This window comes from Pseudophryne corroboree, chromosome 4 (genome assembly GCF_028390025.1).
Source record: "Pseudophryne corroboree isolate aPseCor3 chromosome 4, aPseCor3.hap2, whole genome shotgun sequence".
Taxonomy (NCBI): domain Eukaryota; kingdom Metazoa; phylum Chordata; class Amphibia; order Anura; family Myobatrachidae; genus Pseudophryne; species Pseudophryne corroboree.
This window is the reverse complement of record NC_086447.1, coordinates 324,948,822-324,970,993: the sequence shown is the minus strand read 5'-3', so window position 1 is coordinate 324,970,993 and position 22,172 is coordinate 324,948,822. Positions and strand designations below refer to the sequence as shown.

At 48.7% G+C, this 22,172-nt stretch overlaps 1 protein-coding gene across 1 annotated transcript in view; it reads right to left on the bottom strand.

The window, feature by feature from the left end:
* The window catches only part of LOC134909470 (anosmin-1-like), a 91,789-nt gene that overhangs the window by 63,896 nt on the left and 5,721 nt on the right, over positions 1-22,172 (bottom strand). The window contains exons 3-4 of the mRNA XM_063916360.1: positions 21,575-21,669; positions 7,894-8,062 (exon numbers count right to left, since the gene is read on the bottom strand). Coding sequence (XP_063772430.1) covers positions 7,894-8,062; positions 21,575-21,669 — 264 coding nt within the window. The remainder of the gene's footprint in view (positions 1-7,893; positions 8,063-21,574; positions 21,670-22,172) is intronic.

Sequence of the window (22,172 nt, the reverse complement as noted above, 5' to 3'; positions counted from 1 at the left end):
TCCTAGGGATGATCCTCGACACGGAGGTGCAGAGGGTATTTCTTCCGGTGGAAAAAGCGTTGGTGATACAAACGGTGGTCTGGGATGTCTTGAGACCTGCCCGGGTATCGGTTCATCAGTGCATTCGCCTTCTGGGGAAGATGGTTGCCTCCTACGAGGCTCTACAGTACGGAAGATTTCATGCACGGTCCTTCCAACTGGATCTTCTGGACAAGTGGTCGGGATCTCACCTGCACATGCACCAGAGGATACGTCTGTCGCCGAAAGCAAGGATTTCACTCCTGTGGTGGCTACAGCTGTCTCACCTTTTCGAGGGACACAGGTTCGGGATTCAGAACTGGATCCTTTTAACCACGGATGCAAGTCTCAGAGGTTGGGGCGCAGTCACCCAAGGGAAAACATTCCAAGGATGGTGGTCAAGACTGGAATCCATTCTTCTAATAAACATTCTGGAGCTAAGAGCCGTGTACAACGGCCTTCTACAAGCTGCGCATCTTCTACAAGATCAAGCCATTCAGGTGCAGTTGGACAATGTAACGACGGTGGCCTACATAAACCGACAGGGCGGAACGAAGAGCAGAGCTGCAATGTCAGAGGTAACAAGAATCCTCTGTGCAGAAAGGCACGCGTTGGCGCTGTCAGCAATCTTCATTCCGGGAGTGGACAACTGGGAAGCGGACTTCCTCAGCAGACACGATCTCCATCCAGGAGAGTGGGGCCTTCAGCCGGAGGTGTTCATGGAGGTGACAAGTCTTTGGGGTGTACCTCAAATAGACATGATGGCCTCCCGTCTCAACAAAAAGCTTCGGAGGTACTGTTTCAGGTCACGAGACCCACAAGCAGTGGCGGTGGACACCCTGGTGACTCTGTGGGTATTCCAGTCAGTGTACGTGTTTCCTCCTCTTCCACTCATTCCACGGATTCTAAAACTCATAAAGAGAACAGAAGTTCAGGCAATCTTCATTGCACCGGACTTGCCAAGAAGCACTTGATACGCGGATCTTCTGGATCTATTGCTGGAAGATCCGAGGCCTCTTCCTCTTCGGGAGGACCTTCTGCGACAGGGGCCGTTCGCTTATCAAGACTGACCACGGCTACGTTTGATGGCATGGAGGTTGAACGCCAGATTTTAGCTCAGAAGGGCATTCTGAATAAGGTTATTCCTACCCTGATGCAGGCTAGGAAAGGAGTAACGTCTAAACATTACCATCGCATTTGGAAAAAGTATGTATCTTGGTGTGAATCCAAGAAGTTTCCTGTGGTGGAGTTTCAACTGGAATGGTTTCTCCTCTTCCTGCAAGCAGGTGTGGATATGGGTCTGAGTTTGGGTTCCATAATGGTCCAGATTTCGGCCTTATCCGTTTTCTTCCAGAAACAACTGGCTTCACTTCCTGAGGTTCATACTTTCTTGAAAGGGGTTCTGCACATCCAGCCTCCCTTTGTGCCGCCTACGGCGCCCTGGAATCTTAACGTGGTGTTACAGTTCCTCCAATCGGATTGGTTCAAGCCTCTACCTGAGGTTGAGGTCAAGTTTCTCACGTGGAAGGCTGTCACTTTGTTGGCCTTAGCTTCTGCTAGGCGTGTGTCAGAGTTGGGGGCTTTGTCCTGTAAGAGCCCCCTGCTTGATCTTCCATGAAGATAGAGCTGAGCTCTGAACACGTCAGCAGTTCCTTCCGAAGGTTGTGTCGGCATTTCATATCAACCAACCTATTGTGGTGCCAGTTGCTACTGACTCCTTAATTCCATCAAAGTCCTTGGATGTTGTAAGGGCTCTGAAAATTTATGTGAAGAGGACTGCTCATCACAGAAAATCGGACTCTCTGTTTGTCCTGTATGATTCCAAGAAAATTGGGTCTCCTGCGTCTAAGCAGACGATATCTCGCTGGATCAGGGTCACTATCCAGCATGCATATTCTATGGCTGGGTGCCTTGTCGAAAATCTGTTAAGGCCCACTCTACTTGTAAGGTGGGTTCTTCCTGGACGGCTGCCCGGGGTGTCTTGGCTTTACAACTTTGCCGTGCAGCTACTTGATCTGGGTCAAACACGTTTGCTAAGTTCTACAAGTTCGATACTTTGGCCTCTGACGTTTGGTCAATCAGTTATGCAGGAGCCTCCGCGCGCACTCTCCCGTTCTGGGAGCTTTGGTACATCCCCATGGTACTAATATGTACTCCAGCATCCTCTAGGACGTAAGAGAAAATAGAATTTTAATTACCTACTGGTAAATCCTTTTCTCGTATTCCGTAGAGGATACTGGGTGCCCGCAGTGATCCTGCAGTGGTTATTTCGTTCAGTACTGCTTTGTTCTTGGTTAAGTAGTGTTTTGGTTACTTGGTTAAGTAGTATTGTTCAGCCGTTGCTGAGTTTTCGAGCTGGTTAGCTTGATTTGCCTTGTATGTGTGAGCTGGTGTGAATCTCGCCACTATCTGTGTAAAATCCTTCTCTCGAAGATGTCCGTCTCCTCGGGCACAGTTTCTAGACTGAGTCTGGTAGGAGGGGCATAGAGGGAGGAGCCAGCCCACACTATCAAAGTCTTAAAGTGCCCATGGCTCCTGGTGGTCCCGTCTATACCCCATGGTACTAATATGGACCCCAGCATCCTCTACGGACTACGACAAAAGGATTTACCGGTAGGTAATTAAAATCCTATTATTACAAGCACCTGTTTTACAATAGTGTGATTTGTAATACGGTGCATAACCGCAGTCCCCTTCAAAGCTGAGGCTACCTGTTGCCCACCAGTGAACTACGCATCACTTTATAGAAATTAAGCCTATTTTCTCCTACGTCCTAGAGGATGCTGGGGACACTTCAAGAACCATGGGGTATAGACGAGATCCGCAGGAGACATGGGCACTTTAAGACTTTAAAAGGGGTGTGAACTGGCTCCTCCCTCTATGCCCCTCCTCCAGACTCCAGTTTAGAATCTGTGCCCAGTGAGACTGGATGCACACTGAGGAGCTCTCCTGAGTTTCTCTGAAAAAATACTTTTGTTAGGTTTATTATTTTCAGGGAGACCTGCTGGCAACAGGCTCCCTGCATCATGGGACTGAGGGGAGAGAAGCAGACCTACTTCTGTGAGTTTCAAGGCTCTGCTTCTTAGGCTACAGGACACCATTAGCTCCTGAGGGTCTGAACGCTAGGTACGCCTAGATGCTCGTTCCCAGAGCCCGCCGTCACCCCCCTTACAGTGCTAGAAGTCAGAAGACGGGTGAGTAGAAGAAGATCAGAAGACTTCAGTGACTGCTTTGAGGTAACGCACAGCGGCCGCGCTGCGCGCCATGCTCCCACACACAGCGGCACTGCAGGGTGCAGGGGGGCGCCCTGGGCAGCATAAAATCCTCATTTTGAGACTGGCTATGTGGTATTTAAGTGCCTAGACACTAAATCCGAACCCCTGCCAGTATAAATAATTGAAAAAATAGCGGGGCTCTCATCAGCGCCATTTTCTCTTCACAGAGTTGCAGAGACGCTGGTCCTTCCTCAACACTGCTGTATCAAGTGACAGGGTGCAAAGCGGGGGGGGGGGGGGGTACAGTTAATTTGGTGCTGGATTAATGATATAAAAGCGCTACCAGGTCTGAGGCATTATATAAAAAGTTTCAGAACCGGGATAGGCGCTGGGTTGTGAGCTGGCACACTCCCTCTGTGTTTCTCTGACAGGCTTTACTGTGGGTCTGTCCCCTATATGCCCAGTGTGTTTGTGGTGTCGGTACACGTGTGTCGGCATGTCTGAGGCTGAGTGCTCTTCCCAGGAGGAGACTGGATTAGGGAAAGAAATGACTGTGGGAGTGACCGTCGGCACCGCCGACGCCTGATTGGGGAAATGTTTTGAGTGCTGTGGCTCTATTAAATAAGAGATTGGATAAGTCTGAGTCTCAGACCCAGGCATGGAAGAAATCCGTGGAGGATGTGTTGTCACAAGTTCAGACCCCCTCGGGGTCACAAAAGCGTTCTTTTACCCAGATAGCAGATCCAGATACCGACACGGACTCTGACTCCAGTGTCAACTATAGTGATGCCAGATTAAATCCAAAACTGGCTAAAAGCATTCAGTACATGATTGTGGCGATAAGACGTGTTACATATCACGGAGGACCCTGCTGTTCTTGATACAAGGGTCTGTATGTTTAAAGGAAAGAAACCTGAGGTAACGTTTCCTCCCTCTCATGAACTGAACGCTCTTTTTGAAAAGGTCTGGGAAAATCCTGACAAGAAGTTTCAGATTCCCAAGAGAATTCCGGTGGCATATCCGGCCCCTCTGGGGATAGGGAAAAGTGGGAGTCACCCCCCACTGTGGACAAAGCTCTATCATGGCTGTCCAAAAAGGTGGTGCTTCCGTCTCCTGACATGGCAGCCCTAAAGGAACTTGTGGATCGTAAGCAGGAAAATACATTGAAATCCATTTATGTCACTACGCTACTCAGACCTGCCGTTGCTTCGGCGTGGGTGAGTAGCGCTATTGAAAAGTGGGCAGATAACTTGTCATCTGAGTTAGATACCCTGGGTAGGGATAGCATTCTTTTGACACTGGGTCATATAAGGGATGCAGCAGCCTACCTTAAGGAAGCTGGAAGGGACATTGGCCTTTTGGGATCAAGGGCCAATGCTATGGCAGTCTCAGCTAGGAGAGCATTGTGGATTCATCAATGGAATACTGATGCTGACTCTAACAAGGCAATGGAGTCTCTGCCGTATAAAGGTGGTATCTTGTTTGGTGACGGCCTCGCTGACCTGGTATCTACGGCTACCGCGGGTAAGTCATCCTTTTTACCTTATGTTCCTGCACAACAAAAGAAAACGCACCACTATCAGATGCAGTCCTTTCGGCCCAATAAATACAAAAGAGGACGAGGGTCTTCCTTCCTTGCTTCTAGAGGAAGAGGAAAGGGAAAAAGGTCACCGGCTGTGGCAGGTTCCCAAGAGCAAAAGTCCTCTCCGGCTTCTACCAAATCCACCGCATGACGCTGGGACTCCTCTGTGGGGGCACGACTCTTCAATCATTTCTGGGTTCGTTCGGCTCTAGACCCATGGGTATTAGAAATAGTGTCCCAAGGGTACAAGCTGGAATTTCAAGACGTGCCCCCTCGACGATTTTTCAAATCAGCCTTACCAGTTTCTCTTCTGGACAGGGAGGTGGTATGCGATGCTATACAAAAGCTATGTCAAAATCAAGTCATTATCACGGTCACATCGTCACAACAGGGAGAAGGCTTTTATTCGAGCCTGTTCGTGGTCCCGAAGCCGGACGGCTCGGTCAGACCTATTCTGAACTTAAAATCCCTCAATTTCTATCTAAGAAAATTAAAGATGGAGTCTCTCCGAGCAGTGATCTCCAGTCTGGAGGAAGGGGATTTGATGGTGTCGGTCGACATAAAGGATGCCTACTTACACGTCCCCATATATCCTCCACATCAGGCTTACCTGAGGTCTGCCGTTCAGGATTGTCATTACCGATTTCAGACGTTGCCGTTTGGTCTGTCCACGGCTCCGAGGGTTTTCACCAAAGTTATGGCGGAAATTATGGTTCTCCTGCGCAAGCAAGGAGTCACAATTATCCCGTACTTGGACGATCTCCTGATAAAAGCGAGGTCCAAGGAACAATTACTGCAGAGCGTGTCGCTCTCTCTGACAATTCTGCAACAACATGGTTGGCTCCTAAACTTGCCAAAATCACAGTTGGTTCCGACGACAAGGCTATCATTCTTGGATATGATTCTGGACACGGAATTACAGAGAGTTTTTCTTCCAGAGGAAAAGGCTCTGGAGATTCAGAACCTGGTCAAACAGATTCTGAAACCAGCAAGAGTGTCGATTCATCAATGCACTCGGTTGCTAGGGAAGATGGTGGCGGCCTACGAGGCCATTCAGTTTGGCAGATTCCATGCCAGAGTGTTTCAGTGGGACCTGTTGGACAAATGGTCCGGATCCCATCTGCACATGCACCGACAGATAATCCTGTCTTCCAAGACCAGAATCTCACTCCTGTGGTGGCTGCACAGCTCTCACCTCCTAGAGGGATGCAGATTCGGGATCCAGGACTGGATCCTGGTGACCACGGAAGCGAGTCTCCGAGGCTGGGGTGCAGTCACACAGGGGGAAAATTTCCAGGGAAAATGGTCAAGCCAGGAAGCTTGTCTACACATAAACATTCTGGAATTAAGGGCCATTTACAACGGCCTTCTACAAGCGGGACATCTTCTTCGCGATCTGCCCGTCTTGATTCAGTCGGACAACATAACAGCAGTGGCGTACGTAAACCGCCAGGGCGGAACGAAGAGCAGAGCGGCAATGGCAGAAGCCACAAAAGTTTTCCATTGGGCGGAAAAGCATGTAAGCGCTCTGTCAGCGGTCTTCATTCCAGTTGTGGACAACTGGGAAGCAGACTTCCTCAGCAGACACGATCTCCATCCAGGGGAGTGGGGTCTTCATCAAGAGGTCTTTGCAGAAGTGATAAGTCATTGTGGAATTCCTCAAAGAGACATGATGGCGTCTCGCCTCAACAAGAAACTTCCGAGATATTGTTCCAGGTCGAGGGACCCTCAAGCAATAGCGGTGGACGCCCTAGTGACACCGTGGGTGTTTCAGTCGGTATATGTGTTCCCTCCGATTCCACTCATTCCAAAAGTGATAAAGATTATAAGAAGAACAAGGGTTCATACAATCCTCATTGTTCCAGACTGGCCAAGGAGGGCCTGGTATCCAGATCTTCAGGAATTGCTCATAGGAGATCCCTGGCCTCTTCCTCTACGAGAGGATCTGTTACAGCAGGGGCCGTGCGTGTACCAAGACTTACCGCGGCTTCGTTTGGCGGCTTGGAGGTTGAACGCAGGATCCTAGCCTGAAAGGGTATTCCCGGTGAAGTAATTCCCACACTGCTTCAGGCTAGAAAAGAGGTAACGGCGAGACATTATCACTGTATTTGGAGAAAATATGTGTCTTGGTGTGAATCCAAGGAGGCTCCTACGGAAGACTTTCAGCTGGGCCATTTCTCCATTTTCTGCAAGCAGGGGTGGATGCGGGCCTAAAGTTAGGCTCAATTAAAGTACAAATTTTGGCCTTGTCAATTTTCTTTCAAAAAGAATTGGCTTCCCTTCTGGAAGTTCAGACTTTCGTGAAAGGCGTGCTGCACATCCAACCTCCCTTTGTGCCCCCGGTGGCACCATGGGATCTTAACGTGGTGTTGCAGTTCCTGCAATCTCATTGGCTTGAACCTTTACGTAAGGTAGAGTTGAAATTCGTCACTTGGAAAGTGATCATGCTGTTGTCCTTTTTGTCATTATTCATGCCGTTGCATGCGTTGGGTTGAATGCCATGTTGTACGGCATGCTTGAGGTGTGAGCTGGTATGTATCTCACCTTAGTTTAAATCAAAATAAATCCTTTTTCCTCGAAATGTCCGTCTCCCTGGGCACAGTTCCTATAACTGGAGTCTGGAGGAGGGGCATAGAGGGAGGAGCCAGTTCACACCCCTTTTAAAGTCTTAAAGTGCACATTTCTCCTGCGGATCCCGTCTATACCCCATGGTTCTTGAAGTGTCCCCAGCATCCTCTATGGACTAAGAGAAAAGGATTTACCGGTAGGTATTAAAATCCTATTATATCTTTTAGGGGCCGATTTATCATCATCCTCATCTGAGGATGTGGATGTGAGGTGATAAAATCGAACCAATTCGCAATGCGATGAAAATCGGGTAAAAAGACAAATAATGTATTTGTCATGACCAACTACCTGTAGCTCTTTGAGAACTATAAAAAATGACTTTAAACAAAAATTAAATTAGATGTGTTCTCTGCATACTGACTTTTGTCTCTGATGAATCAATATATTACTGACAGATTTTGTGTGCAGTAACCAGGTTATATACATGCCATTTGTTTGAAGGCCACTCACCCTGTCTAGAACAACGTCCATGTTTCAGGCTTTTAACTTTCATGTTGTTGCACTTGGGCGTCTTTACAAATGTCACCTCTTCAACCAGTGGTCCCTGAAGGGTGAATGGCCGCACAGTTACTTTATACTTGCATGCAAACTGGAGCCCAGTGATAATGAAGTTTGAACCCTGCAATAAGAAAAATCGGTAGTCCTCATTTAACACAAAGCCCCCATTCTGTGACTACTCATCAAAGTGTGTATTTAACCTCTTCAAATCTAGAGGTACACGTCAATGAGCAGACTACTTTTCCAAATGTATTGCTTTTTAAAAAAAATTACATTTGATTTGTTGATCTGACTGCACTTTTGTTTTCTTCTTCAGGATAAATAAAGCTTTTTAGTATAAAAAAGTATTAATCATTTTTTTTGTTAAATATACATGAAGATTAGAGAGATGTATTTACTCTGTTGGATGCAACTGCGAGTCCTTTTCTAAGCGATTCACTTACTGTACAAAGGTAATTTGATGTCACACTTAGACAAGACCCTTCTATATTCAGCTGTCTGTCCAGTGGCGTAACTAGAAATTTTTCTCCCCCAAGCCAAAAAATTCTTCGGCGCCCCCCCCCCCCCTTCATGCTCCATAATTGGGAGCAAGAAAGGAATAAATATGCGCGCGCCTTCGGCGCGTGAGCCAAAAAAGGGGCGTGCTTTTGTTGGAGTGGGCGTGGTTTCGCATAAAGGGGCGTGGCATTGCAGGAAAAGACTACCTTATACCCCAGTTTTGCAACCTGCACGCCCATACGTTGGCCACCACAGGAAAGAAAAATAATCCTGATTCATGCCCCTTACATTATTTGTCATTTTTCCTCCTTATATTAATGCCCAGTATACATTATGCCACATACTGCAATGGCCCTTAGACATTATGCTGCACACAATAATGCACGACACAATATGCACACACTGTAATGCCCCGACACATTATGCCACACACCGTAATGTCTGTGACACATTATGCCACACACCGTAATGCCTGTGACACATTATGACAGGAATCGCAATGCCCGTTATACATTATGCTACACACTGCAATGCCCCTGATACATTATAGCACATACAATGTCTGTGACACATTATGACACACACCGCAATGTCCGTGATACATTATGCCACACACTGCAATGCCCGATACATTATAGCACATACAATGCCTGTGACACATTATGCCACACACTGCAATGACCTTGAGACATTATACCACAATGCCCGTGATATAGTATACCATACACCGTAATGCCTGTGACACATACCGCAATGCCCTGCCCGTTATACCCTATGCCACACATCGCAATGCCCGTTATGTATTATGCCACACTGCAATGACCCTGAGACATTATACCACATACCACAATGCCCGTGATATAGTATACCACACACCGTAATGCCTGACACATTATGACACACACCGCAATGTCCGTGATACATTATGCCACACACTGCAATGACCCTGAGACATTATACCACATATCACAATGCCCGCGATATAGTATACCATACACCATAATGCCTGTGACACATTATGACACACACCGCAATGTCCGTGATACATTATGCCACACACCGTAATGCCCATTACACATTAAGTCCTACAGTAAGGCTTCTAATTACTTTTCAATTACCTGCTCGTTGTCAGGGGTTTCATGCACTGGGTGTCATGCTCGTTGCCAGGGGTTTCATGCTCTTGGTTCCATGCACGGTGCCAGGGGTTTTCATGCTCAGGGTGTCATGCTCGTTGCCAGGGGTTTCATGCACTGGGTGTCATGCTCGTTGCCAGGTGTTTCATGCACTGGGTGTCATGCTCGTTGCCAGGTGTTTCATGCACTGGGTGTCATGCTCGTTGCTAGGAGGTAGTCCTTGTTGCTAGGGCTGTGCTCCCAGTGCCACATATGTCCCCAGTGTACTTACATGCCCCAGTGCCAAATATAGTCCCCCCCCCATGTGCCAGGTACACATATACCCCCCAGTGCCACATATGCCCCCAGTGCCAGATATTCCCCCCCCCAGTGCCAGATATGCCCCCAGTGCCAGATATGCCCCCAGTGCCATATATTCCCCCCCAGTGCCAAATATGCCCCCAGTGCCAGATATTCCCCCCCCAGTGCCAGATATTCCCCCGTGCCATATATGAGCCCAGTGCCAGATATTCCCCCCCAGTGCCAGATATTCCCCCCGTGCCATATATGCCCCCAGTGCCAGATATCCCCCCCAGTGCCACATATGCCCCCAGTGCCAGATATTCCCCCCCAGTGCCAGATATTCCCCCCCAGTGCCAGATATCCCCCCCCAGTGCCAGATATTCCCCCCAGTGCCATATATGCCCCAGTGCCAGATATTCCCCCCAGTGCCATATATGCCCCAGTGCCAGATATCCCCCCCCCAGTGCCATATATGCCCCCAGTGCCATATATGCCCCCAGTGCCAGATATCCCCCCCCAGTGCCATATATGCCCCCAGTGCCAGATATTCCCCCCCAGTGCCATATATGCCCCAGTGCCAGATACCCCCCCAGTGCCAGATATGCCCCCAGTGCCAGATATTCCCCCCAGTGCCAGAAATGCCCCAGTGCCAGATATTCCTCCCCCCCCCCCGTGCCATATATGCCCCCAGTGCCATATATCTCCCCCCCCCCCCCCCGCCGTCGCTTTTTGGAGGGACACGGAGGGCACAGCTCGTCTCTCCTGTGTCCCTCCTGCTGCATCATCTCCGGCGGCCGCGGGTCTAATAGGGGGAAGTGCCGGTTCGTGAGCCAATTAGAGCTCACGGACGGCACTTTCCCCTATTAGACCCGCGGCCGCCGGAGATGATGCAGCAGGAGGGACACAGGGAGGCGCGCTGTCCCTCCGTGTCCCTCCAACAAGCGGCGGGGGGAAGGAGACTGCAGACTGACATGCGGATGCTCGTCCGCATGTCAGTCTGCTGTAAATCAGTGGCGCCCCCGCAGCCCCTCGCCCCCAAGCCACCACGAGGACTGCGGGGGCAGTGGTTACGCCAGTCTGTCCTCCTACATGTGGATATGGCCACATTCCCTGTTTCATATTCAGGTATATGTTGCTATCATTGTCTGTGTTAGCACTTGTAATCTAAATTCTACAGACTGCAATGGCTATTTCCATGAATGTCTTTTCATCATATATTTATTTAATTAACATTTATGTATATAGCGCCTGCAAATTCCATTGCACTTTACAGTTGTGTCAGTACCTCTATTAACTCCTGCAATCCAAGATCATTTGATTGAATTTGTAATGCCCACCTAACTCCATGTATGTATTTGGTATGTCTTGTCCTCATTCCTTCTTTGATGCTGGCGGTCACGTTTTGCTACAATACTTGTTTTTTAGATTAGTATAATTAAAATAATACTTTATTCTTTAAATAAAGTCTTTACAATAAATGGAGATTTGTTTTTATTTTATCTTTCTCTAACGTCCTAAGTGGATGCTGGTGACTCCGTCAGGACCATGGGGAATAGCGGCTCCGCAGGAGACAGGGCACAAAAATAAAGCTTTAGGATTAGGTGGTGTGTACTGGCTCCTCCCCCTATGACCCTCCTCCAAGCCTCAGTTAGGTTTTTGTGCCCGTCCGAGCAGGGTGCAATCTAGGTGGCTCTCCTAAAGAGCTGCTTAGAAAAAGTTTTTAGGTTTTTTATTTTCAGTGAGTCCTGCTGGCAACAGGCTCACTGCATCGAGGGACTTAGGGGAGAGAATTTCAACTCACCTGCGTGCAGGATGGATTGGATTCTTAGGCTACTGGACACCATTAGCTCCAGAGGGAGTCGGAACACAGGTCTCACCCTGGGGTTCGTCCCGGAGCCGCGCCGCCGACCCCCCTTACAGATGCTGAAGATTGAAGGTCCGGAAACAGGCGGCAGAAGGCTCTTCAGTCTTCATGAAGGTAGCGCACAGCACTGCAGCTGTGCGCCATTGTTGTCACACACTTCACACCAAGCGGTCACGGAGGGTGCAGGGCGCTGCTGGGGGCGCCCTGGGCAGCAATATTTAATACCTTTATGGCAAAAGAATACATCACATATAGCCATTGAGGCTATATGTATGTATTTAACCCATGCCAGTTATCTAAAACTACGGGAGAAAAGCCCGCCGAAATAGGGGGCGGAGCTTATTCTCCTCAGCACACAGCGCCATTTTCCTGCTCAGCTCCGCTGTGAGGAAGGCTCCCAGGACTCTCCCCTGCACTGCACTACAGAAACAGGGTAAAACAGAGAGGGGGGGCATTTTTTTGGCGATATTTTGATATATTTAAGCTGCTATAAAGAACAACACTTATATAAGGTTGTTCCCATATATATTATAGCGCTTGGGTGTGTGCTGGCAAACTCTCCCTCTGTCTCCCCAAAGGGCTAGTGGGGTCCTGTCTTCGATAAGAGCATTCCCTGTGTGTCTGCTGTGTGTCGGTACGTGTGTGTCGACATGTATGAGGACGATGTTGGTGTGGAGGCAGAGCAATTGCCGATAATGATGATGACACCCCCCAGGGAGTCGACACCGGAATGGATGGCTTTGTTTATGGAATTACGTGATAATGTCAGCACATTACAAAAATCAGTTGACGACATGAGACGGCCGGCAAACCAGTTAGTACCTGCCCAGGCGTCTCAGACACCGTCAGGGGCTGTAAAGCGCCCTTTACCTCAGTCGGTCGACACAGACACTGAATCTAGTGTCGACGGTGATGAAACAAACGTATTTTCAAGTAGGGCCACACGTTATATGATCACGGCAATGAAGGAGGCTTTGCATATCTCTGATACTGCAAGTACCACAAAAAGGGGTATTATGTGGGGGGTGAAAAAACTACCTGTAGTTTTTCCTGAATCAGAGGAATTAAATGATGTATGTGATGAAGCGTGGGTTAACCCAGATAGAAAAATGCTAATTTCAAAAAAGTTATTAGCATTATACCCTTTCCCGCCAGAGGTTAGGGCGCGCTGGGAAACACCCCCTAGGGTGGATAAGGCGCTCACACGCTTATCAAAACAAGTGGCGTTACCGTCTCCTGATACGGCCGCCCTCAGGGATCCAGCTGATAGGAGAATGGAAACTACCCTAAAAAAGTATATACACACATACTGGTGTTATACTGCGACCAGCCATCGCCTCAGCCTGGATGTGCAGTGCTGGGGTCGTCTGGTTGGATTCCCTGACTGAAAATATTGATACCCTGGATAGGGACAGTATTTTATTGACTATAGAGCAATTAAAGGATGCTTTCCTTTATATGCGAGATGCTCAGAGAGATATTTGCACTCTGGCATCGAGAGTAAATGCGATGTCCATATCTGCCAGAAGGAGTTTATGGACGCGACAGTGGTCAGGTGATGCGGATTCCAAACGACATATGGAAGGAATTATTTGGCGTCGGTCTATCGGATCTGGTGGCCACGGCAACTGCCGGAAAATCCACCTTTTTACCTCAGACCCCCTCCCAACAGAAAAAGACACCGTCTTTTCAGCCGCAGTCCTTTCGGTCCTATAAGAACAAGCGGACAAAAGGACAGTCATATCTGCCTCGGGGCAGAGGAAGGGGTAAGAGAGGGCAGCAAGCAGCCCCTGCCCAGGAACAGAAGCCCTCCCAGGGTTCTGCAAAGCCCTCAGCATGACGCTGGGGCCTTACAAGCGGACTCAGGAGCGGTGGGGGGTCGACTCAAGAATTTCAGCGCACAGTGGGCTTGCTCACAGGTGGACCCCTGGATTCTGCAGGTAGTATCTCAGGGTTACAGGTTGGAATTCGAGAAGTCTCCCCCTCGCCGGTTCCTAAAGTCTGCTTTGCCAACGTCTCCCTCAGACAGGGCGACGGTATTGGAAGCCATTCACAAGCTGTTTTCTCAGCAGGTGATAGTCAAGGTACCCCTCCTACAACAGGGAAAGGGGTATTACTCCACGCTATTTGTGGTACCGAAGCCGGACGGCTCGGTAAGACCTATTCTAAATCTGAAATCTTTGAACCTGTACATACAAAAATTCAAGTTCAAGATGGAGTCACTCAGAGCAGTGATAGCGAATCTGGAAGAAGGGGACTTTATGGTGTCCCTGGACATAAAGGATGCTTACCTACATGTCCCAATTTGCCCTTCACATCAAGGGTACCTCAGGTTCGTGGTGCAAAACTGTCATTATCAGTTTCAGACGCTGCCGTTTGGATTGTCCACGGCACCTCGGGTCTTTACCAAGGTAATGGCCGAAATGATGATTCTTCTGCGAAGAAGAGGCGTATTAATTATCCCTTACTTGGACGATCTCCTGATAAGGGCAAGGTCCAGAGAACAGCTGGAGGACGGAGTAGCACTAACCCAACTAGTGCTGCAACAACACGGGTGGATTCTGAATTTTCCAAAATCTCAGTTGACCCCGACGACACGTCTGCTGTTCCTGGGAATGATTCTGGACACGGTTCAGAAAAAGGTGTTTCTTCCGGAGGAGAAAGCCAGGGAGATATCCGAACTTGTCAGGAACCTCCTAAAACCAGGGAAAGTGTCTGTGCATCAATGCACAAGAGTCCTGGGAAAGATGGTGGCTTCTTACGAAGCGATTCCATTCGGCAGATTCCACGCACGAACTTTTCAGTGGGATCTGCTGGACAAATGGTCCGGATCGCATCTGCAGATGCATCAGCGGATAACCTTATCGCCACGGACAAGGGTGTCTCTTCTGTGGTGGTTGCAGAGTGCTCATCTGTTAGAGGGCCGCAGATTCGGCATACAGGACTGGGTCCTGGTGACCACGGATGCCAGTCTGAGAGGCTGGGGAGCGGTCACACAGGGAAGAAACTTCCAGGGAGTATGGTCAAGCCTGGAGATGTCTCTTCACATAAATATACTGGAGCTAAGAGCGATTTACAATGCTCTAAGTCTGGCAAAACCCCTGCTTCAGGGTCAGCCGGTGTTGATCCAGTCGGACAACATCACGGCAGTCGCCCACGTAAACAGACAGGGCGGCACAAGAAGCAGGACAGCAATGGCAGAAGCTGCAAGGATTCTTCGCTGGGCGGAAGATCATGTGATAGCACTGTCAGCAGTATTCATTCCGGGAGTGGACAACTGGGAAGCAGACTTCCTCAGCAGACACGATCTACACCCGGGAGAGTGGGGACTTCATCCAGAAGTCTTCCACATGATTGTGAACCGTTGGGAAAAACCAATGGTGGATATGATGGCGTCCCGCCTCAACAAAAAACTGGACAGGTATTGCGCCAGGTCAAGAGACCCTCAGGCAATAGCTGTGGACGCTCTGGTAACACCGTGGGTGTTCCAGTCAGTGTATGTGTTCCCTCCTCTGCCTCTCATACCAAAGGTACTGAGAATTATACGGCAAAAGGGAGTAAGAACGATACTAGTGGCTCCGGATTGGCCAAGAAGAACTTGGTACCCGGAACTTCAAGAGATGCTCACGGAGGATCCGTGGCCTCTACCTCTAAGACCGGACCTGCTTCAGCAGGGACCGTGTCTATTCCAAGACTTACCGCGGCTGCGTTTGACGGCATGGCGGTTGAACGCCGAATTCTAAGGGAAAAAGGCATTCCGGAAGAGGTCATTCCTACACTGGTAAAAGCCAGGAAGGAGGTGACTGCACAACATTATCACCGCATTTGGAGAAAATATGTTGCGTGGTGTGAGGCCAGGAAGGCCCCCACGGAGGAATTTCAACTGGGTCGATTCCTACATTTCCTGCAAACAGGATTGTCTATGGGCCTCAAATTGGGGTCCATTAAGGTTCAAATTTCGGCCCTGTCGATTTTCTTCCAGAAAGAATTGGCTTCAGTTCCTGAAGTCCAGACTTTTGTAAAAGGAGTACTACATATACAGCCCCCGGTTGTGCCCCCAGTGGCACCGTGGGATCTTAATGTAGTCTTGGATTTTCTCAAATCCCATTGGTTTGAGCCGCTCAAATCGGTGGAGTTGAAGTATCTTACATGGAAAGTAACCATGCTACTGGCCCTGGCTTCAACCAGGAGAGTATCAGAATTGGCGGCTTTATCATATAAGAGACCATATCTGATTTTCCATACGGACAGGGCAGAACTGCGGACACGTCCTCATTTTCTGCCTAAGGTGGTGTCAGCGTTTCACCTGAACCAGCCTATTGTGGTGCCTGCGGCTACTAACGATTTGGAGGATTCCAAGTTGTTGGACGTGGTCCGGGCATTGAAAATATATATTTCAAGAACGGCGGGAGTCAGAAAGTCTGACTCACTGTTTATATTGTATGCACCCAACAAGATGGGTGCTCCTGCTTCTAAGCAGACGATTGCTCGTTGGATTTGTAGCACAATTCAACTTGCACATTCTGTGGCAGGCTTGCCACAACCTAAATCTGTCAAGGCCCATTCCACAAGGAAAGTGGGCTCATCCTGGGCGGCTGCCCGGGGGGTCTCGGCATTACAACTCTGCCGAGCTGCTACTTGGTCAGGGGAAAACACATTTGCAAAATTCTACAAATTTGATACCCTGGCTGAGGAGGACCTTGAGTTCTCTCATTCGGTGCTGCAGAGTCATCCGCACTCTCCCGCCCGTTTGGGAGCTTTGGTATAATCCCCATGGTCCTGACGGAGTCCCCAGCATCCACTTAGGACGTTAGAGAAAATAAGAATTTACTTACCGATAATTCTATTTCTCGTAGTCCGTAGTGGATGCTGGGCGCCCATCCCAAGTGCGGATTGTCTGCAATACTTGTAGATAGTTATTGTTACAAACAAATTCGGGTTGTTATTGTTGTGAGCCGTCTGTTCAGAGGCTCCTACGTTTGTCATACTGTTAACTGGGTTTCAGATCACAAGTTATACGGTGTGATTGGTGTGGCTGGTATGAGTCTTACCCGGGATTCAATATCCTTCCTTATTGTGTACGCTCGTCCGGGCACAGTATCCTAACTGAGGCTTGGAGGAGGGTCATAGGGGGAGGAGCCAGTACACACCACCTAATCCTAAAGCTTTATTTTTGTGCCCTGTCTCCTGCGGAGCCGCTATTCCCCATGGTCCTGACGGAGTCCCCAGCATCCACTACGGACTACGAGAAATAGAATTATCGGTAAGTAAATTCTTATTATTTTGTATAAAGTAAAAAATATATATTTTTTTTTCGGGATCAGTATGATTTATCTACAATCAAAATCCCGACGGTCAAAATACCGACATGGACAAAATACCGACATTTAAAATGTCAACACGGTCACAATACCGACATTTAAAATGTTGACAGGTCAAAAAGTCGACACAAGTTTTTTCCGATTGTTGGGTTGTGTATGTCAACACAGGTCGACATGGACACAGAATAAGTGTGCCACGTCCCCTCGCATGCCTCGATGTGCTAGCCATACTTCTGGCACACTATTATATTCCACGTCCACTGGGATGAATGAACAAGCTGGTTTCAATTAAAAAAATCATTAAATACTGTTGTCTATTTTTTTTTGACCTGACGTCATTTTAAATGTCTGTATTTTTACCGTGTCGACATTTTTAATGTCTGTATTTTGACCTTGTCGGTATTTTGACCATCGGTCAATGGTTGTCAATATTTTGACTGTATGGATTTTGATTGTAGGTAAATTGACAGCATCCCATTTTCTCTTACTGGGGTCCACATTAGTACCATGGGGGGTATTGATGGGTCCACTAGGAGCCTTGGGCACTTTAAGAAATCAATAGTGTGCACTGGCTCCTCCCTCTATGCCCCTCCTACCAGACTCAGTTTAGAAAATGTGCCCGGAGGAGCCGGTCACGCTTAAGGAAGCTCCTGAAGAGTTTTCTGCATTTATTTTGTGGTTGTTGTTTTCAGGCAGGGCTGATTGTCAACAGCCTGCCTGCTTCGTGGGACTTATGGGGGAGAATGGCCCAATTTCCTGAAGAGTTAATGGTCCCGTTTCTCCGCTGACACGTCACTGAGCTCCTGAGGGAGTCATTCGCAAGCCCCACCACGGGGTGCGCGTACCCTCCAGCAGCAGGCCACCACCCCTAACAGAGCCAGAGGATAGAAGAGTGGTGAGTACAGCGCCGGGGTCCCAGTTAGCGGGTTGCTGGCAGGAATGGCAGCACAAGGGTAGGAGCGCAGCACAACTGCAGGCTGCGCTCCAGGGGCTCAGTAAGGTGATACACTTGGACGTGTCCATGCTGTGAGGCAGGCGCGCTGAGCCACAAATGAAACCCAGATCTGGCCTCTTATCTAACAGAGGGATTTGATCCTCTGTTAGTCACAAAAAGTCCTCAGGCAAGTATAAGTGCTAACCTGCCCACGGTGTGGGTTATTCAGGGTACGAGTCCTGTAGAATTACTTGATGTTTTTATTTCATTTGTGTTTTTAAATAAAAATTGATCTGCACACTGGGGGTGATTCCGAGTTGTTCGCTCGCTAGCTGCTTTTAGCAGCATTGCACACGCTAAGCCGCCGCCTACTGGGAGTGTATCTTAGCATAGCAGAATTGCTAATGAAAGCTTCGCTAATTTTCTCGTAACGATTACCCTGCAGTTTCTGAGTAGCTCCAGACTTACTCAGCCATTGCGACCAGCTCAGTCCTTTTCGTTCCTGGTTCGACGTCACAAACACACCCAGCGTTTGCCCAACCACTCCCCCGTTTCTCCAGCCACTCCTGCGTTTTGCAACTCGAACGCCTGCGTTTTTCCGCACACTCCCATAAAACGCCCAGTTTCCACCCAGAAACACCCACTTCCTGTCAATCACACTACGATCAGCACAGCGATGAAAAAGCTTTGTTATGCCGTGAGTAAAATACCTAACTTTTGTGTAAAATAACTAAGCGCATGCGCTCTGCGAACCTTGCGCATGCGCAGTAAGCGACTAATCGCAGTATAGCGAAAATCGGCAACGAGCGAACAACTCGGAATGACCCCCTATGAGCGCACTCTCTTCATTCTCCATTCTCGCTATTTAATGCTCATAAGAGTCCTGAGCCTTCTAAGGAGAGTTGCTGCGGTGTGCTACAGCCCAGAGTGGATTACCTGTGGACTGAGAACTATTACCTTTTAACTACCAGCGCACCTGTAGACACTGTTTTTTGGATAATATATATATACATACATACAGCAACTGCTGGTTGAGCGTTAGTGCCAAATACACACACTCTCTCTCTCTTGCTCTCTCTCAGGTATATTTACTAAGATGTGAGTTTTTGTAGAAGTGGAGATGTTGCCCATAGCAACCAGTCAGATTCTAACTATTATCTTCTAGAACAGGGGTGGCTAACCAGTCAGTGACAAAGAGCCAAAAAACCTTGTTAGGTACGTCAAAGAGCCGACATCGAGCCGATGGCGCGCATGCAAAAATGGAATGTGGCCTTGTGCCTGCTAGACCACACCCCTGGTATAAAATACATTGAAAAAGCCAGAACGACATAAAATAAAATTTTTAAAGCCAGATCCATTGAAAAAGCCACTTTCACAAAATATAATTGAAAAAGCCAGATTCACATAATAAAGTTCAGCTCCCCCGTGTCACTCCAGCCAGCTCTCCCATGTGTCACTACTGCCAAGACCCTGCTGTGTCACTCCAGCAGCTCCCCCATGTGTCACTTTAGCCAACACCCTCCTGTCACTCCAGCCAGCTCCCCCATGTGTCACTCCTGCTAGCACCCTCCTATGTCACTCCAGCCAGCTCCCCCATGTCACTCCTGCTAGCTCTCTCGTGTCACTCCAGCCAACACCCTCCTGTCACTCCAGCCAGCTCTTCCATGTGTCACTCCTGCTAGCACCCTCCTATGTCACTCCAGCCAGCTCTCCCATGTGTCACTACTGCCAAGACCCTGCTGTGTCACTCCAGCCAGCTCCCCCATTTGTCACTCCAGCCAACACCCTCCTGTCACTCCAGCCAGCTCTTCCATGTGTCACTCCTGTTAGCACCCTCCTATGTCACTACAGCCAGCTCCCCCGTGTCACTCCAGCCAGCTCTCCCATGTGTCACTACTGCCAAGACCCTGCTGTGTCACTCCAGCCAGGTCTCCAATGTGTTACTACTGCCAAGACCCTGCTGGGTCACTCCAGCCAGTTCCCCCATGTGTCACTCCAGCCAACACGCTCCTGTCATTCCAGCCAGCTCCTCCATGTGTCACTCCTGCTAGCACCCTCCTATGTCACTCCAGCCAGCTCACCCATGTGTCACTACTGCCAAGACCCTGCTGTGTCACTCCAGCCAGCTCCCCCATTTGTCACTCCAGCCAACACCCTCCTGTCACTCCAGCCAGCTCTTTCATGTGTCACTCCTGCTAGCACCCTCCGATGTCACTACAGCCAGCTCCCCCGTGTCACTCCAGCCAGCTCTCCCATGTGTCACTACTGCCAAGACCCTGCTGTGTCACTCCAGCCAGGTCGCCCATGTGTTACTACTGCCAAGACCCTGCTGTGTCACTCCAGCCAGTTCCCCCATGTGTCACTCCAGCCAACACCCTCCTGTCATTCCAGCCAGCTCCTCCATGTGTCACTCCTGCTAGCACCCTCCTATGTCACTTCAGCCAGCTCTCCGTGTCACTCATGCTAGCTCTCCCATGTGTCACACCAGCCAACACCCTCCTGTCACTCCAGCTAGCTCTTCCATGTGTCTCTCCTGCTAGAACCCTCCTATGTCACTCCAGCCAGCCTCCCCCGTGTCACTCCAGCCAGCTCTCCCATGTGTCACTACTGCTAAGACCCTGCTGTGTCACTCCAGCCAGCTCTCCCATGTGTCACTACTGCTAAGACCCTGCTGTGTCACTCCAGCCAGGTCTCCCATGTGTCACTACTGCCAAGACCCTGCTGTGTCACTCCAGCCAACTTTCCCATGTGTCACTCCTGCTACCACCCTCCTATGTCACTACAGCCAGCTCTCCCATGTGTCACTTTTTCCAGCACCCTCCTGTCACTCCAGCCAGCTCCCCCATGTGTCACTACTGCTACCACACTCCTATGTCACTCCAGCCATATCTCCCATGTGTCACTCCCGCTACCACCCTCCTATGTCACTCCAGCCATATCTCCCATGTGTCACTCCTGCTACCACCCTCCTATGTCACTCCAGCCATATCTCCCATGTGTCACTCCTGCTACCACTCTCCTATGTCACTCCAGCCATATCTCCCATGTGTCACTACTTCTAGCACCCTCCCACATCACTCCTGCCAAGACCTCCAGTGTCTCTCCAGCCAGCTCTGCCATGCGTCACTCTAGCCCACCCTCATGTATCACTACAGCCCCCCCATCAACTTGTGCCATTGCAGCAGTCCCTAATGTGTCCTCTGTTTGCTTGTGGGTGTCTCACCTCTAGTATCTGACTTCTTCAGTTTTCAGTCCCTGTAGTGCTTCTGCGTGTCTGGCTGGAGTGCAGCGGTTTCTGTATCTGTTGTGGTCACATGATTTAGAGTGTTGGGAGCCACATTTGAATAAAGAAAGAGCCACAGGTTGGCCACCGCTGTTCTAGAAGCAGCTAGATAAATGTTAAGTGAAATCTGGTTGCTATGGGCAACATTTCCACTCCTGAAAAACTCACTCCTTAGTAAATTTACCCATGTGTGTGCGTGCGTGTTTGTGTACTGTAATAAAGAGATTTGTGGCATGTATGACATTTATTAAAGGTTAATGAATATAGGCGGCAGCGGTTATTGGCTATAAATGAACATATTACTCAGGTACGTCTCACCTTAACAACTGCCTTTCCCTCAGAGAAAGTTTCATTACTGTCGCACACAATTGGTTTCCACTTTATTACGTAAGTGTATGGCTCCACATAGTTATCTGTAGATACAAAGAAATATATTTAGACATAGGTTAATGTATTGCCATGATATTACTTTGCAAGAGGTGACATAAAGAGAAAGAAACAGACAGTTGTCAGTACTTCACCTTACCACTGCAAATCTGAATATATTTTGATTAAAACATTTGCGGTCACAACCCAACATCAATTGTCCTGACCTATGTTCATGTCTATGCCTTAAATATCACTAGAATACAGCTAAAAATGATGTACTGTCACCTCACTACTAAAAAGGCCATAATGTGACATAAATTTTTTTTAAAAAAAATATATATATATAGTGTATGTGTATATTTATATATATATATATATACACACACACACACTATATATTTTTTTAAACAAATCAGCCCTTGCCTCAGTAGAGCTTACAGTCTGTATTACTTACCACATGGCCACACACAAACACCTGGATTATTTATTCTTTTTTTTGCTTTATCAGAAGCCAGTGAATTTACCAGTATGTGTTCTCTTACATCCT